Below are 17,363 nucleotides of genomic sequence, written 5' to 3' on the forward strand. Positions count from 1 at the left end.
ATTTATTGAGCAGCTACTGTGCACAAGGCGCTCACTGGCTCAAGTTCAGCCCTGTGCTCAGGGGCTTGGAGTCAGGCTAAGATGACAGGACACGTGCATACACAATAATACAGTAAGTACCGAGATGGCCATAGACACAGCGGGGCTCTAGGGAAGTTCGAGGGCTGGCTGGTTAAGGTCACCTTCAAGAAGAGTGGCATTTGGCAAGGTTTGAAAGGCTGACTGGGGTGTCCACAGAGAGAGGAGGACATTCACACAGCAGGGACTGTGATGAGGGAGCAAGAGTAGGGAGAAGAAGGGGCGTATTGTGTGCAGGCAGGAGGGAAATGTGGAGGAGGATCTGAGAGCACCTTTCGGTTGACATGTGGGGGCAGAGGCTGGTTTTGGTGCACAGGGCTGGCTGTCCCTAGGGTGTCCGTGTGTGGTGCTCAGAAAACGGTTTTCGTTGAAGCCACTATTCATCAAGGTTGGCTTTCCTTTCAGGCCATCTCTGACCCTTTTTTTCCAGACAAAAGAGAGAAGCTATGCAACATCACATATTTTGGCAAACCAGGAATGAGGTGGCTCTTCATAACGGAGGAAGCACCAATGCGGAGCAGCCCTGACTGTCCCTTTCCTTCTCTCACCGAAGTTCCGTCCCCAGAATTTTGAACTCTGAACAATCCATTCAGAGATACGTTATACGTAGAAATCCCTGCCGTGCTGCTCAGGTTCCTAAAGAGAGGGCACTTACCCCAGTGGCAAGTGACAGCCTATGAAGATGCTTGTGATTATGACATACAGGGTGGAGGGAAGGGGTCGTTCAGTAACTTTATTTCTGGAAGAGCCACGGTTCTCCCAGGGAAAGCAGCACCAAGCATATAATCAAGAATCACAGTAAGGCGCCAACATAAATGCGATTGTTTGCCTTGTCTATAGAACGAATGAGATTCTGCTTTTATTCCTGCCCAAAGAGTAGATGCTATGAGAAGCCTGAACTCTCGCGAGATAAGAGAAGTATGACCTCAAGTATTAAGATTATCGGTGTTGTTTTCTTCACAACAAAACAAACCAAAAAAGCTAAGAACAATGCATATGCCCCTTGAGCGGGGCCCCTCCCCAGAATCCCCAGGCTTCCTCTTAAATGAACAAAAAGAAGCCTTATTGTTTTATAATCACATTTTATTTTGAGCCAAAAATAACGTTGCCCAGTCTAATCACCTATTTGCCAAAATTTGGACTGTTTTTTTAAAAAATCAATCCATTCCCAGAAAGATGACAGCTGGTTGCCTTGAGGTTGTCGAGAGACTGCCTCCAGACACCAAGGGCCATTCCTAAAGAAAAGTGCTAAGAATATGATTTCTGATAGCAGCATATCTGCAGCAAAGGTTCAGCCTATCAGGAAAATGTCTTTGAAGGTCATAAAATTCATTTGGCTGTATAAGTTCTGGTGTGTATGCTAAAATAATCAGTCACGTTACTTTATAGTCACGCCTCGTACTCTCGTTCTGGAAAAATCAATAAAGGGAGGGGAAGGCTAGGGATATTGTGTATAACTATTTAAAAGAGAGAAAATAAAAAAAATCATATTCTGTGAAAATGGTCCTCAAGGAAGCACAGACCTAGTTTTCTTAAGCAGGTTCAATTTTATCTCCAAGCCCATCACTGAGTTATTAAACCAAAGGACCCATCATATCCTAAACAAAAAGCACAAAAAGCCAAAAAGGGAAATAGCATGCATCCTTCTCTAGATCTTCTGGGGCACCGGAAATTATCCATGGCCTTTAAAATGTATTTCTAAAATGTGTCCATTATTCACACTGTTAATGTTTAGTTCCACCAAATGGTACAAACCCTGAAACCGTGACACTTCCTCACCCGAAATTTCTCCCTTCTCTCCTCGGCCACATCAATTTTTCCTTCTCTTTCCAGTCCCAGCCCCAGACCCTTCTGCATCCCATAACCACCCCAGACAGGCTGGCGACCCAGAAAGTCTGAGGAGCAAGGGCTGGAAGGCAAAACAAGAGTCATGCACGAAGCCATAATGAGGCCCCAAAAAGCTGCTTTGTGAGAGTGTTTCCCGGCTCCTGGGACCCTCTCTCCTCTCCCCAGAACCACTGCTGAGGATGAGTAGGGTGTCCGGGCAGAAGAGTGAGCAGTTCCTAGTGGACCACTTGTGTTTATCTGACTCGCTTTTCACCCGCTGTGGCTGGTCCCTTACAGACTGGCCCCTGCGTAGAGTCCAGATCCAGAAGGCACTCAGTGCTCACGTGGGCCAAGCGCCCACACCATGCAGGAAGTGCTTTGGTGGCATTCCCAGCATATGAGGAGGGATGCTCCCCACCCCCCAAGGCAGCATTCCTGCCACCATCAGAGGACTGTGTTTTTCCATTCACTTCAAGGTTGAACCGGAGCCAGCCTGCACACTGGCCCTCCTTTACCCTCTAGAATCCATACCCTCTATGGCCGGAAGTAAACATCATCAACCCTGGAGCCTCCAAGCTTGTAGAGGGATCGTCCACATATATTTTACTTCTCCGTTTCCACCAGGCTACGCAGCTGCCTGACCAGCACCAACACATCTGACCGCTCTTTGCAAGGGAATATCTTAGCTGGTCGAGATCGCCTTTCACTATAGCCATACATAGCATTTCTTAATCCAGTAAACTCAGGAAAACTGGGTTAAGTGAAGTTAAACATTTCTTGACCGCAGAACTTTTGGGGCCTTTGATAGGCTATGAGTCTCCAAGAAGGTTACTGCCTACTTCATTCCCCAAACATTTTTAGGAACAGAACTTGGAAAATGGTAGCCAAACTGATCTTCAAATACCCTTATTCTGCAGCTAGACACCTCTCTCTCTCTCCTTCTGATTATTCCAGGGAGCACCTACGTGGCTTCCTTGCTCTGACAAATTCAAGGTTTCTCACCTTGAAACCAGCCCAATGGTATTTGTTGGGTTTTTTTTAAGTGTATTGATGTAAGATTGACAAATGAAAATTATTATTATTTTTTTAATTTTTTTCTAAAGATTTTATTTATTCATTTGACAGGCAGAGATCACAAGTAGGCAGAGAGGCAGGCAGAGAGAGAGGGAGAAGCAGGCTCCCCGCCGAGCAGAGAGCCCGATGCGGGGCTTGATCCCAGGACCTTGAGATCATGACCTGAGCCGAAGGAAGTGGCTTAACCCACTGAGCCACCCAGGCGCCCCAGACAAATGAAAATTATATATATTTAAGGTATACAACTTGGTGTTTGAAATAGATATACCTGTATAATGATTACCACAATTAAGCTAACTAACTCTTCCATCACCTCACATAGTTACCATTTGTGTGTGTGTGTGGTGAGAACACTTAAGATTAACCTCTTAGGAAATTTCACGTGTTCGACATTATTACTAACAACAGTAACCCGGCTGTACATTAGGTCTCTAGAGCTTGTTCGTCCTATAACTGAAGGTTTGTACTCTCTGACCAACATCTTCCCATCCCCCCCACCCTCCAGCCCTGGGCAACCACCATTCTACTCGCGACTTGCATGAGTCAACTTTTTGATTCCACATCTATGTGAGAGCATGCCATATTTGTCTTTCTGTGTCTGACTTATTTCATGTAACATAATACCCTTCAAGCTCATCCACATTGTTACAAATGTGGGTTTCCCTCTTTTTTAAAGCTGAATAATATAGCTTGTCCATTTGGTCACAATTTATCCATCCATGGGTCAATAACATTTAAGTTGCTTCCATCTTTTGGCTATTATGAATAATGCTGCAACAAACTTGTGAGTGCAGATATCCCTTCAAGATGCTGATTTCATTTCCTTTGGATATGTACTCCGCAGTGGGAGTGCTGGATCACGTGGTGGCCCTGTTTTTAATTTTTTGAGGCACTTCCCTATTTCCATAGTGGCTGCACCAATCTGTGTTCCACCAATAGTGCCTGAAAGTTCCCTTTTCTCCACGTGCTTGCCAACTCTTGTTATCTTTTGTCTTCTTCATGATGGTCATTCTAACAAGCGTTGAGGTGACTACTCTTGGCTTGGATTTGCATTTCTGTGATAATTAGTAATGTTAATCACTTTTTCCTATACCTGTTAACCATTAGTACGTCTTCTTTGAAAAAAATCTGTTGTGTTCCTTTGCCCATTTTTTGATCAGGTTGTTTTGTTTTGTTGCTATTAAGTTGTGTGAGTTCCTTATGTTGGATATTAACCCCTGTTCAAATATACAGTTTGCAAATATTTTCACCCATTCTGTAGGTTGTCTTTTCACTTTATTGAGTGTTCTCCTTGTTGTGTGGAAGCTTTCTAGTTTGATGTGGTCTCACTTGTTCATTTTTGCTTTTGTTGCTTGTGCCTTTAGTGTCATATAAAAAAAAATCGTTGCCAAGACCACTATCAAAAGGCTATACCCTCTGTATTCTTTTAGGAATGTTACAGTGTCAGGTCTTACATTTAAGTCATTAATCCATGTTGAGCTATTTTTTGCTGTGATATAAGATAAGGGCCCAGTTTCATTCTATTGCATGTTCTTATCTAGTTTCCCCAACATCATTTATTGAAGACACTATCCATTTTCCATTGTGTGTTTTTGGCTCCTTTGTCAAAAATTAATTGACCATATAAGCATGAGTTTATTTCTGCATGTTTTCTTCTATTCCGTTGGTCTATATGTCTGTTTTTATGCAGAACCATACCATTTTGACCCTACAGCTTTGTCATATAGTTTGAAATCCAGAAGTGTGATGCTTCCAGCTCTGTTTTTCTTTCTCAAGATTGCTTTTGTGGCATAAAAATGTTGGGATATTTTTTTCCTATTCCTATGGAAAATGCTATTGGAATTTTGATAGGATTACATTCAATCTATAGATTACTCTGGGTTGTAGGGACATTTTAACAATACTAATTCTTCTAATCCATGATCACTGGGTCTCTTCCCTTTTATTTGTATATTTTTCAGTTTCTTTAATCAATGTCATAATTTTCAGTGTACAGATCTTTTACCTGCATGGTTAAATTTATTCCTAAGTATTTTACTATTTTTGATGCTGTAACTGGGATTGTTTTCTTTAAATCTCTTTTAATATAGTTTGTTGCCAGTATAAAGCAATGCAGCTGATTTTTGTATGTTCCATTTTGTATCCTGCAACTGTACAGAATTCATTTATTAACTCTAATAGCTTTTTGATGGAGTCTTTAGCATTTTCTATACATAAGATCATGTCATCTATGAACCAACAGTTTTACTTTTTTCTTTTCTCTTAGGATACCTATTATTTCTTTTTCTTGCCTAATTGCTCTGGCTAACACTTCTGGCTTTATAATGAACAGGAGTGGTGAGAGTGGGCATCCTTGTCTTATTCTGATCCTAGAGAAAGGTTTTCATCTTTTCACTGTCAAGTATAAAGTTAGCTGTGGGCTTGTCATATACAGTCTTTATACTGAGGTATATTCCTTTTATACCTAATCCATTGAAAATCTTTAACAGAAAAGGAAGTTGAATTTTATCAAATGCTTTTTCTGCATCTATTGGGATGATTATATATATATATACATATATTTTTTGTTGTTGTTCCATTCTGTTAGTGCAATGTATTATGTCAAGTGATTGGTGGATATTAAGCCTTCCTTGCCTCCCAGGGAGATATGGTTTCTTCTGAATATGGTCTAGGATTAGATTATCTAGACTACTGGATAGAGTCTGGGCTTAGAATTAGAATCTAGTCCTCCCGTATGTAAAGCAAGCTTTCTTGGACCAAGAGATACCAAGATAATTTCTGGTCCAGTGATTTTCATTATAGTTGTAAGTCTTAACAATCACCAGTAACGGGGCACTAGGGTGGCTCAGTCGGTTAAGGCCTCTGCCTTCAGCTCGGGTCATGATCCCGAAGTCCTGGGATCGAGCCCCGCATCGGGTTCTCTGCTCAGCAGGAAGCCTGCTTCCTCCATTCTCTCTCTCTGTCTGCCTCTCTGCCTACTTGTGATCTCTGTCAAATAAATAAATAAATTCTTAAAAAAAAATAATCAACCAGTAACATTTTACCTTAACCTGGTCTTAGAATGAGCCTTGATCAGAACCCTAAAGCAGCCTGATTCCTGTTTTAACAACCAATTGATTTATACCCTCTGAGTCTTGGGCTCCTGAGCTTTAAATGCAGCCTGGCATTAAAAGCCTTTGCATCTTTCCAAGACAGCCCTTCTCACCTTCCAGTGTATTCATACATTTAACCTTCTTGGACTGTTTAGCTACTTAATGGAACCATTACAGTTTACTTTTTGCACTGCCTCATTAGCCAAGAAGCTCTCCCATCACTCCAAATTCCCCTTGTACATTGTACTCTATTGGTAGAAATAATGAGATTATCATCCTGAAAACTTCCACACCCAAAGCATAAAACTGGTTTCCTCTTCACTACTGGAGAAGAGCAATTTTCTCTTCTTTTTAGTAAAGTTTCTCTCTTTTTTTATTTTATATTTTTTGTTCAGTAACTCATATGCATGAAAGAAATATGGAAGCTGTCAAAAGACTAAAAAAAGAAATAGAAATCACTTGTAATCCCACCAAGGAATAAAAACCAGTGTTAATATTTGGGCCACTTCCTTATGCTCTTTTAAAGAATAAAGCAATCTTTGCCATCGGGAATCCAGCTGCCAAGTATTAGGGGTGCTTGAAAGTTTAAATACACTAGAAGTTAAGGTTGTCTCTAGCAATATTCAGTTCATACAACTTACTTCTTATACATCAAATCTTTTCCAGAAGTAAAACTTTCAAACAGTTTTACCCAGAAAAAAATGAGCTTTGAAAATGTCTTGTCATGTGAGTTAATCACCTTTGTGTGTGTTTCATGTACTTCTGGCTAATATATTCTATATGTCTGCCCCAGCTCCAGCCCCAGTGGGGCAGCCTTGATCTCCTGATACCCCATCAACTGTTGATTTAAATACGTGTTGTTGAAAATTGTGTCAAATGCACTTTGAGGAAAACTATAGAAATATACTGTGCCTGTTTTATAATGGTCTCTTTTTGAATGAAATTGACTCTTTTGCTTTCTTCTTTCCAAATTCACATATGCACTTCGTGATTAAGAAGTCTTTATTAGTAGACCTCATGGTCTCTGTTTGACAGTGCGGCTGGGCCTACAGCAACAATTTAAAAAGGGGTCACTGAGTTGGTACAAACTGAAAACACAAGAGGCTTTCAGGAAAAGGGGTGACTCGTGTGGGCACAATTGTTAAGATCTGTAGTGATCTGGGAAGGCCAAGAGAAGAACCAGCAAGAAAAATACCAACAGAGATCAGAGGCTGGAATTAGCCTTCAGCTAGCATTTGTAATGCACCAGTGCCACAGGCTGGGCATTGGGGTATGGGGGGAGTGTGATGGGAGATATGATAAAAGCAGCACTGATTGGGGACTCCTAAGTGCTCTGGACAAAGAGGAGAAGCTCCCCTGAGGAGATGCCCCTGAACTGAGCACTGAAGGAAGGAGAAGAAGAAGGGAATTCCAAGCATGGAAGGGCAAAGGAAGGACACAGGCAGCAACACGACCACTTTCAGAACAGGTTATGGGGGAGAGGAAGCCACTGAAAGAGGCAAGAGCCAAACCCTAAGTCCTGGATGCTGGGCTCATGAATGTGTACTTCTTACCTGTACTGCCATTAAACCAAATGCTAGAAGGACATCTGTGCCATGGATAGAGATTTCTGGAACTGCAGTGAGACATGAGACCTCACCCCTCCCTGGCAGGAACTCACAGGCCAATGCCCGAGGCAAGATGCAATCCTCCTAATTCTACTTTCTCAGAGTTTAGGCTCTTCCTGACACTCTTATCTGACCCAATGGCAAAGATGACTCTCAAAGGAAAGACAAAGGAGTTTGAATGATCAAGACAAGCCACCCTCCACAGTGTCTTCTTGGGAGCAAGATGGCTATGGGGATCTGTCCACCTCCAGCTTTCCCTGAGCACTGCTCTCTCTCCACAAGTACCCCTCAGGAGAAGGAAGCAGGAGGAGAGGTCCCACCTCATTCAAGCAGGAGTCAGTTGCTCAGAGGATCCCTACAGCCTTGCCTGGAAGAGGAGGCTTGAGAGCCCAAGAATGGTCACCTTGAGCTGGATCAAGGGATAGACCCAGGAGCTCTAGAGTCACAGCTGTAGCCACCGTCTTCTGCTGCCTGCTCTCCTTCAGCATGATTCCCTCCAGGCACCATGCTTACCCCAGAGCCTCCATGTCTCCCCCTGCCTTGGGCATAGGATCCCGACCCCCTATTTCCTGACCTTGTACCAGAAAGCCTCTACTCCAGGCCTGGCATACATTAACAGATCAACAAATATTTTTAAGATAACAAACGGAAGTCAGCTTTCACTTCCTGTTTACCGTGGCTGCTGCATGCTTTTATCTAATCTCTGTGTCTTTGGCCCAGGTTATTAATATGGCCCCAGGAGTGGATCACAGATGCACAGCTGCCTTGCTGAATGGTGCAGTGTTATTGTCTGCGACTTCCTGATCTACACGAATGATACCCATCCAGTTACAGCAGCTTATCAGTCAGGACACATGCCCCTTTCCATGACCAGAACGACACTAATGTATGCAGTTCATTCATTTGTTCATCAAACATTTATCGAGGCCATGCTATAAGTCAGGCACTGAGCCAGGAGCTGAGGGGGGCGGGGGAACACACAACAAAGACAGAAACATGTAGAAAAGTGTCTAATACCAACATTAATGCTGTGAAACGGCCTGGAGGATTCAGACGGTACATACTTTGAGAACCACAGTCAGAGCATAGCTATTGATGGGAAAATAGATTCATAATCCTATGAAGAAGAAATTTAAAATATACCTGAGGGGCACCTGGGTGGCTCAGTGGGTTAAAGCCTCTGCCTTCGACTTAGGTCATGATCTCAGGGTCCTGGGATGGAGCCTGGAGCCCCGCGTCGGGCTCTCTGCTCAGCGGGGAGCCTGCTTCCCTTCCTTTCTCTCTGCCTGCCTCTCTGCCTACTTGTGATCTCTGTCTGTCAGATAAATAAATAAAATCTTTTAAAAAAATATATATATACACCTGAAGCACTAAAGACTTCTCTTCCTCTGCGTTAGCTTACATGATGGTGGCTGCCATCTACTAAGCACCTATGATGTGTCCAGACTGAGGCATAGGCATCCCTGAGCACAGGAACACTTTGAGATGGATGAGTGGGGTGGTGGGGGTGGGAGGAGCAACTCGTGACTCCTGGTTTTGCATGTGGCTGGTTTCAAGGCAAAATAAGCTGCACTGAGAAAAGTTCAAAAGATAATTAAACCAGTTAAAAAGCAAAAATAGCACTGGGACTGAAGCTGAGTTTCAGAGCCAATTTCCAAGAAGTCATTTCATCATCATAGAACATCAAACGTGAATTCCATTTTCAGCTATGCAAATTCCAAAAGAATAATACCTTGCATTTGCATAATGCTTGATGCTTTTCAAAGTGCTTTCCCAGTTATTAATCTAGGGGAGGCTTTATTACCACCAAAAACATAAATTGAAATTCTGCTCAAACTCAAGTTCTCCATTAATTTTTCCACTTTCCCCTCAAAAACCGGAGCCACGTAAATCCAGGTGCTTTGGATCGAGTGGGTGACTGTAGTGAGTTAAACCAGCCGGGTACGTATGCATAAATGGGCCCATATTGCGCGCCCTTCCCTCGACAGACAGGCCTTCGGCAGAGCTGGACTTTGAAAGCCTCCTGTGGAATTAACCAGGTAACAGGAAGCTACTCTCAGTTCAAATCTGAGATCCTTTTAGGGTCTCGTGCACTCCAGCCACCAGAATCCATTCCCTTCTACCAAATAGCAGAAAACTAGAAAATTAGTTCCACCACTTTGTCCTTAAACCCACAGAAATCCCTGCACATGTCCTCCTGCAAAGTGGCCCATGATGCCAGACAGTTCCTATGTCCCTCCCGTTTTTAATGTCCCATGAACCAAGAGGCTGAATCCACAGTATCCCCATCATGGGGAGCAGATCTCAGAAAAGCAAAGGGAGAAGATATGACGCACACGAGGAAATGCTTCCCCCCAAACCTTTCTAATTTGTTTCTTTTTCCATCTTTCAAACTTAATTATGTGTAGCGTTCTCAGTCACTGAATCACCAGCCTTTCCTGACACCTCGATCTCATGCATTTTAGCAAAAGATTAACCTGGCTGTTTGCTTTTCATTCTGAAGCTGTGTTAATACTCAACTCCCTCTAGATTAGGAGAGAAGAAAAACACTCCCACATCCCCCGCCCTGGCTCTAGCAAGGCTCCAGGGCAGCTGATGCTGACAATGTCACGGTCGTGGGAACTTGCTGGCTGACTTACCACTTCAGGAGGGCCAAGAGGACCGCTGAGAGGGCCGCTGCCACCATGGGGCCATTCACTTCCAGTTTGAGAAACCCCAAGACTTCCATTGTCGCTGAGTCCCTAGAAGATCAATCTTCTGGAGGAAAGAGGGAGGCTGACCCCCTGCTGTCACAGGGACCACAATCCACAGATGGAAGAAGGATCAGCCAACCAAGACCACATCACATCAAGTGGGTCCCCAAAATGCGCTCTCGGTCAGAGTGTCTCCTTAGAAAGAGGAAGGAAGAGAAAGGAAAAAACACAGGGTTTCAGTGTAAGGCAATGAATCAGCAACTATTTTCTGGAGGACAGCACTGTCAATAAACATTTATGTTAACTTCCCAGGGAAGGAGCAGCAGGACTGGTCCCATGTTTGTTGAGACGCTAAATGGTTGCAACCATAGATTTCTACTCCAACCAGTAGTCTATGGAGAAAGACTCCCCTTCCAAAAAAAGAATTCATAATTCAGTGAAGATATGGGGTCTGGAGACTCTGAATGTCCCAGAAAAGAAATGGGATCAAATATCAGCCTGATTGAAAATGCTGGTGAGGAGTCAAGATGGCGGAGAAGTAGCAACTGAGGCTACTTCAGGTTGCGGGAGATCAGCTAGATAGCTTATCTAAACATTGCAAACATCTACAAATCCAACGGGAGATCGAAGAGAAGAAGAACAGCAATTCTAGAAACAGAAAATCAACCACTTTCTGAAAGGTAGGACTGGCGGAGAAGTGAATCCAAAGCGATGGGAAGATAGACCGCGGGGGGGAGGGGCCGGCTCCCGGCAAGCGGCGGAGCAACGGAGCACAACATCAGGACTTTTAAAAGTCTGTTCTGCTGAGGGACATCGCTCCAGAGGCTTAACCGGGGTGAAGCCCACGCGGGGTCAGCGTGGCCCCAGGTCCCGCAGGGTCACAGAAGGATCGGGGGTGTCTGAGTATCGCAGAGCTCGCAGGTATTAGAACGGGGAAGCCGGCTACAGAGACGGAGCCGAGGAGTGAGCTCTCAGCTCGGGCTTACCTTGAACCGCTCGCAGGCTCGGTCAGCTCGGAGCGCGGCCGGAGGCCAGGGAGACGAGAGTTACTGGGCGCTGTTCTCTGAGGGCGCACTGAGGAGTGGGGCCCCGGGCTCTCGGCTCCTCCAGGCCGGAGACTGGGAGGCCGCCATCTTCATTCCCATCCTCCGGACTCTACGGAAAGCGCTCAGGGGACAAAAGCTCCCGAAAGCAAACCCGAGCGGATTACTCAGCCCGGCCCTGGGTAAGGGCGGTGCAACTCCGCCTGGGGCAAAGACACTTGAGAATCACTACAACAGGCCCCTCCCCCAGAAGATCGACAAGAAACCCAGCCGGGACCAAGTTCACCTACCAAGGAGTGCAGTTTCAATACCAAGGAGAGCAGCGGAATTCCAGAGGAGGAGAAAGCAAAGCACGGAACTCATGGCTTTCTCCCCATGATTCATTAGTCTTGCAGTTAATTTAATTTGTTGGGGTTTTTTTTCAATTTTTTTTTCTTCTTCTGCTAAATTTTTTTTTAACTTCTACCCTTTTCTTTTTTAACGTTTTTTAACTAGTTTATCTAATATATATATATATGTATATATATATACATATATATATTTTCTTTTTTATATTTTTTATTCATTTCCTTTTTTTAATTGTTTCTTTTCTTTTTTTTTTTCTGAACCTCTTTTTATCCCCTTTCTCCCTCCCACGATTTGGGGTCTCTTCTGATTTGGTTAAAGTGTATTTTCCTGGGGTCTTTGCCACCCTTTTAGTATTTTACTTGCTCCTTCATATACTCTTACCTGGACAAAATGACAAGGTGAAAAATTCACCACACACACACAAAAAAAGAACAAGAAGCAGTACCAAAGGCTAGGGACCTAATCAATACAGACATGGTAATATGTCAGATATAGAGTTCAGAATGACGATTCTCAAGGTTCTAGCCGGGCTCGAAAAAGGCATGGAAGATATTAGAGAAACCCCCTCGGGAGATATAAACGCCCTTTCTGGAGAAATAAAAGAACTAAAATCTAACTAAGTTGAAATCAAAAAAGCTACTAATGAGGTGCAATAAAAAATGGAGGCTCTCACTGCTAGGATAAATGAGGCAGAAGAAAGAATTAGTGATATAGAAGACCAAATGACAGAGAATAAAGAAGCTGAGCAAAAGAGGGACAAACAGCTACTGGACCACAAGGGGAGAATTCGAGAGATAAGTGACACCATAAGACGAAACAGCATTAGAATAATTGGGATTCCAGAAGAAGAAGAAAGAGAGAGGGGAACAGAAGGTATATTGGAGAGAATTATTGGAGAGAATTTCCCTAATATGGCAAAGGGAACAAGCATCAAAATCCAGGAGGCGCAGAGAACCCCCCTCAAAATCAACAAGAATAGGTCCACACCCCATCACCTAATAGTAAAATTTACAAGTCTTAGTGACAAAGAGAAAATCCTGAAAGCAGCCCGGGAAAAGAAGTCTGTAACATACAAGGGTAAAAATATTAGATTGGCAGTGGACTTATCCACAGAGACCTGGCAGGCCAGAAAGAGCTGGCATGATGTATTCAGAGCACTAAATGAGAAAAACATGCAGCCAAGAATACTATATCCAGCTAGGCTATCATTGAAAATGGAGAGACAAAAAGCTTCCAGGACAAACAAAAACTGAAAGAATTTGCAAACACCAAACCAGCTCTACAGGAAATATTGAAAGTGTCCTCTAAGCAAAGAGAGAGCCTAAAAGTAGTAGATCAGAAAGGAACAGAGACAATATACAGTAACAGTCACCTTACAGGCAATACAATGGCACTAAATTCATATCTCTCAATAGTTACCCTGAATGTTAATGGGCTAAATGCCCCAATCAAAAGACACAGGGTATCAGAATGGATAAAAAAACAAAACCCATCTATATGTTGCCTACAAGAAACTCATTTTAGACCCGAAGACACCTCCAGATTTAAAGTGAGGGGGTGGAAAACAATTTACCATGCTAATGGACATCAGAAGAAAGCAGGGGTGGCAATCCTTATATCAGATCAATTAGATTTTAAGCCAAAGACTATAATAAGAGATGAGGAAGGACACTATATCATACTCAAAGGATCTGTCCAAAAAGGAGATCTAACAATTTTAAATATCTATGCCCCTAACATGGGAGCACCCAATTATATAAACCAATTAATAACAAAATCAAAGAAACACATCGACAATAATACAATAATAGTAGGGGATTTTAATACTCCCCTCACTGAAATGGACAGATCATCCAAGCAAAAGATCAACAAGGAAATAAAGACCTTAAATGACACACTGGACCAGATGGACATCACAGATATATTCAGAACATTTCATCCCAAAGCAACAGAATACACATTCTTCTCTGGTGCACATGGAACATTCTCCAGAATAGATCACTTCCTGGGTCCTAAATCAGGTCTCAACTGGTATCAAAAGATTGGGATCATTCCCTGCATATTTTCAGACCACAATGCTCTGAAGCTAGAACTCAATCACAAGAGGAAATTTGGAAAGAAACCAAATACATGGAAACTAAACAGCATCCTTCTAAAGAAAGAATGGGTCAACCAGGAAATTAAAGAAGAATTGAAAAAATTCATGGAAACAAATGATAATGAAAACACAACGGTTCAAAATCTGTGGGACACAGCAAAGGCAGTCCTGAGAGGAAAATATATAGCGGTACAAGCCTTTCTCAAGAAACAAGAAAGGTCTCAGGTACACAACCTAACCCTACACCTAAAGGAGCTGGAGAAAGAACAAGAAAGAAAGCCTAAACCCAGCAGGAGAAGAGAAATAATAAAGATCAGAGCAGAAATCAATGAAATAGAAAAAAAAAAAACAAAAAAAACACAATAGAACAAATCAATAAAACTAGGAGCTGGTTCTTTGAAAGAATTAATAAGATTGATAAACCCCTGGCCAGACTTATCAAAAAGAAAAGAGAAAGGACCCAAATAAATAAAATCATGAATGAAAGAGGAGAGATCATAACTAACACAAAAAAATACAAACAATTATAAGAACATAGTATGAGCAACTCTATGCAAACAAATTTGACAATCTGGAAGAAATGGATGCATTTCTAGAGACATATAAACTACCACAACTGAACCAGGAAGAAATAGAAAACCTGAACAGACCCATAACCAGTAAGGAGATTGAAACAGTCATCAAAAATCTTCAAACAAACAAAAGCCCAGGGCCAGATGGCTTCCCAGGGGAATTCCACCAAACGTTTAAAGAAGAACTAATTCCTATTCTCCTGAAACTGTTCCAAAAAATAGAAATGGAAGGAAAACTTCCAAACTCATTTTATGAGGCCAGCATCACCTTGATCCCAAAACCAGACAAGGATCCCACCAAGAAAGAGAACTGCAGACCAATATCCTTGATGAATACAGATGCGAAAATTCTCACCAAAATACTAGCCAATAGAATTCAACAATACAGGGGCGCCTGGGTGGCTCAGTGGGTTAAAGCCTCTGCCTTCGGCTCAGGTCATGATTCCAGGGTCCTGGGATCGAGCCCCACATCGGGCTCTCTGCTCAGCAGGGAGCCTGCTTCCTCCTCTCTCTCTCTCTGCTTCTCTGCCTACTTGTGATCTCTGTCTGTCAAAATAAATAAATAAAATCTTAAAAAAAAAAAAAGAATTCAACAGTACATTAAAAGGATTATTCACCATGGCCAAGTGGGATTTATTCCAGGGCTGCAAGGTTGGTTCAACATCCAAAAATCAATCAATGTGATACAATACATTAATAAAAGAAAGAACAAGAACCATATGATGCTCTCAATAGATGCTGAAAAAGCATTTGACAAAGTACAGACAGCATCCCTTCCTGATCAAAACTCTTCAAAGTGTAGGGATAGAGGGCACATACCTCAATATTATCAAAGCCATCTATGAAAAACCCACCACAAATATCATTCTCAATGGAGAAAAACTGAAAGCTTTTCCACTAAGGTCAGGAACACGGCAGGGATGTCCATTATCACCACTGCTATTCAACATAGTACTAGAAGTCCTAGCCTCAGCAATCAGACAACAAAAGGAAATTAAAGGCATCCAAATCGGCAAAGAAGAAGTCAAACTATCACTCTTCGGAGGTGATATGATACTATATGTGGAAAACCCAAAAGACTCCACTCCAAAACTGCTAGAACTTGTACAGGAATTCAGTAAAGTGTCAGGATATAAAATCAATGCACAGAAATCAGTTGCATTTCTCTACACCAACAACAAGACAGAAGAAAGAGAAATTAAGGAGTCAATCCCATTTACAATTGCACCCAAAACTATAAGATACCTAGGAATAAACCTAACCAAAGAGGCTAAGAGTCTATACTCAGAAAACTATAAAGTACTCATGAAAGAAATTGAGAAAGACACAAAGAAATGGAAAAATATTCCATGCTCCTGGATTGGAAGAACAAATATTGTGAAACTGTCTATGCTACCTAAAACAATCTACATATTTAATGCAATTCCTATCAAAATACCATCCATTTTTTTTTCAAAGAAATGGAACAAATAACCCTAAAATTTATATGGAACCAGAAAATACCTCGAATAGCCAAAGGAATATTGAAAAAGAAAGCCAAAGTTGGTGGCATCACAATTCTGGACTTCAAGCCCTATTACAAAGCTGTCATCATCAAGACAGCATGGTACTGGCACAAAAACAGACAAATAGATCAATGGAACAGAATAGAGAGCCCAGAAATGGACCCTCGACTCTATGGTCAACTAGTCTTTGACAAAGCAGGAAAGAATGTCCAATGGAAAAAAGACAGTCTCTTCAACAAATGGTGTTGGGAAAATTGGACAGCCACATGCAGAAAAATGAAATTGGACCATTTCCTTACACCACACATGAAAATAGACTCAAAATGGATAAAGGACCTCAGTGTGAGAAAGGAATCCATCAAAATCTTTGAGGAGAACACAGGCAGCAACCTCTTCGACCTCAGTGTGAGAAAGGAATCCATCAAAATCTTTGAGGAGAACACAGGCAGCAACCTCTTTGACCTCAGCCGCAGCAACATCTTCCTAGGAACATCGCCAAAGGCAAGGGAAGCAAGGACAAAAATGAACTATTGGGATTTCATCAAGATCAAAAGCTTTTGCACAGCAAAGGAAAGAGTTAACAAAACCAAAAGACAACTGACAGAATGGGAGAAGATATTTGCAAATGACATATCAGATAAAGGGCTCGTGTCCAAAATCTATAAAGAACTTAGCAAACTCAACACCCAAAGAACAAATAATCCAATCAAGAAATGGGCAGAAGACATGAACAGACATTTCTGCAAAGAAGACATCCAGATGGCCAACAGACACATGAAAAAGTGCTCCACATCACTCGGCATCAGGGAAATACAAATCAAAACCACAATGAGATACCACCTCACACCAGTCAGAATGGCTAAAATTAACAAGTCAGGAAATGACGGATGCTGGCGAGGATGTGGAGAAAGGGGAACCCTCCTACACTGTTGGTGGGAATGCAAGCTGGTGCAACCACTCTGGAAAACAGCTTGGAGGTTCCTCAAAATATTGAAAATAGAACTACCCTATGACCCAGGAATTACACTACTGGGTATTTACCCTAAAGATACAAACGTAGTGATCGGAAGGGGCACATGGACCCGAATGTTTATAGCAGCAATGTCTACAATAGCCAAACTAAGGAAAGAACCTAGATGTCCATCAACAGATGAATGGATAAAGAAGATGTGGTATATATACATAATGGGATACTATGCAGCCATCAAAAGAAATGAAATCTTGCCATTTGCGACGATGTGGATGGAACTAGAGGGTATCATGCTTAGCGAAATAAGTCAATCAGAGAAAGACAACTATCCTATGATCTCCCTCATATGAGGAAGTGGAGATGCAACATGGAGGGTTAAGGGGGGTAGGAGAAGAATGAATGAAACAAAATGGGATTGGGAGGGAGACAAACCATAAGTGACTCTTAATCTCACAA

The 17,363-nt window shown here is 42.3% G+C and overlaps 1 protein-coding gene across 1 annotated transcript in view; it reads right to left on the reverse strand.

Moving 5' to 3' along the window:
• The window catches only part of TBXAS1 (thromboxane A synthase 1), a 164,151-nt gene that overhangs the window by 137,812 nt on the left and 8,976 nt on the right, over window positions 1–17,363 (reverse strand). The window contains exon 2 of the mRNA XM_032867796.1: window positions 10,318–10,566. Within this exon, the coding sequence (XP_032723687.1) occupies window positions 10,318–10,406 (89 nt within the window). The 5' untranslated portion in view covers window positions 10,407–10,566. The remainder of the gene's footprint in view (window positions 1–10,317; window positions 10,567–17,363) is intronic.

This window comes from Lontra canadensis, unplaced genomic scaffold (genome assembly GCF_010015895.1).
Source record: "Lontra canadensis isolate GAN:19392208 unplaced genomic scaffold, GSC_riverotter_1.0 scaffold2, whole genome shotgun sequence".
Lineage (NCBI taxonomy): Eukaryota > Metazoa > Chordata > Mammalia > Carnivora > Mustelidae > Lontra > Lontra canadensis.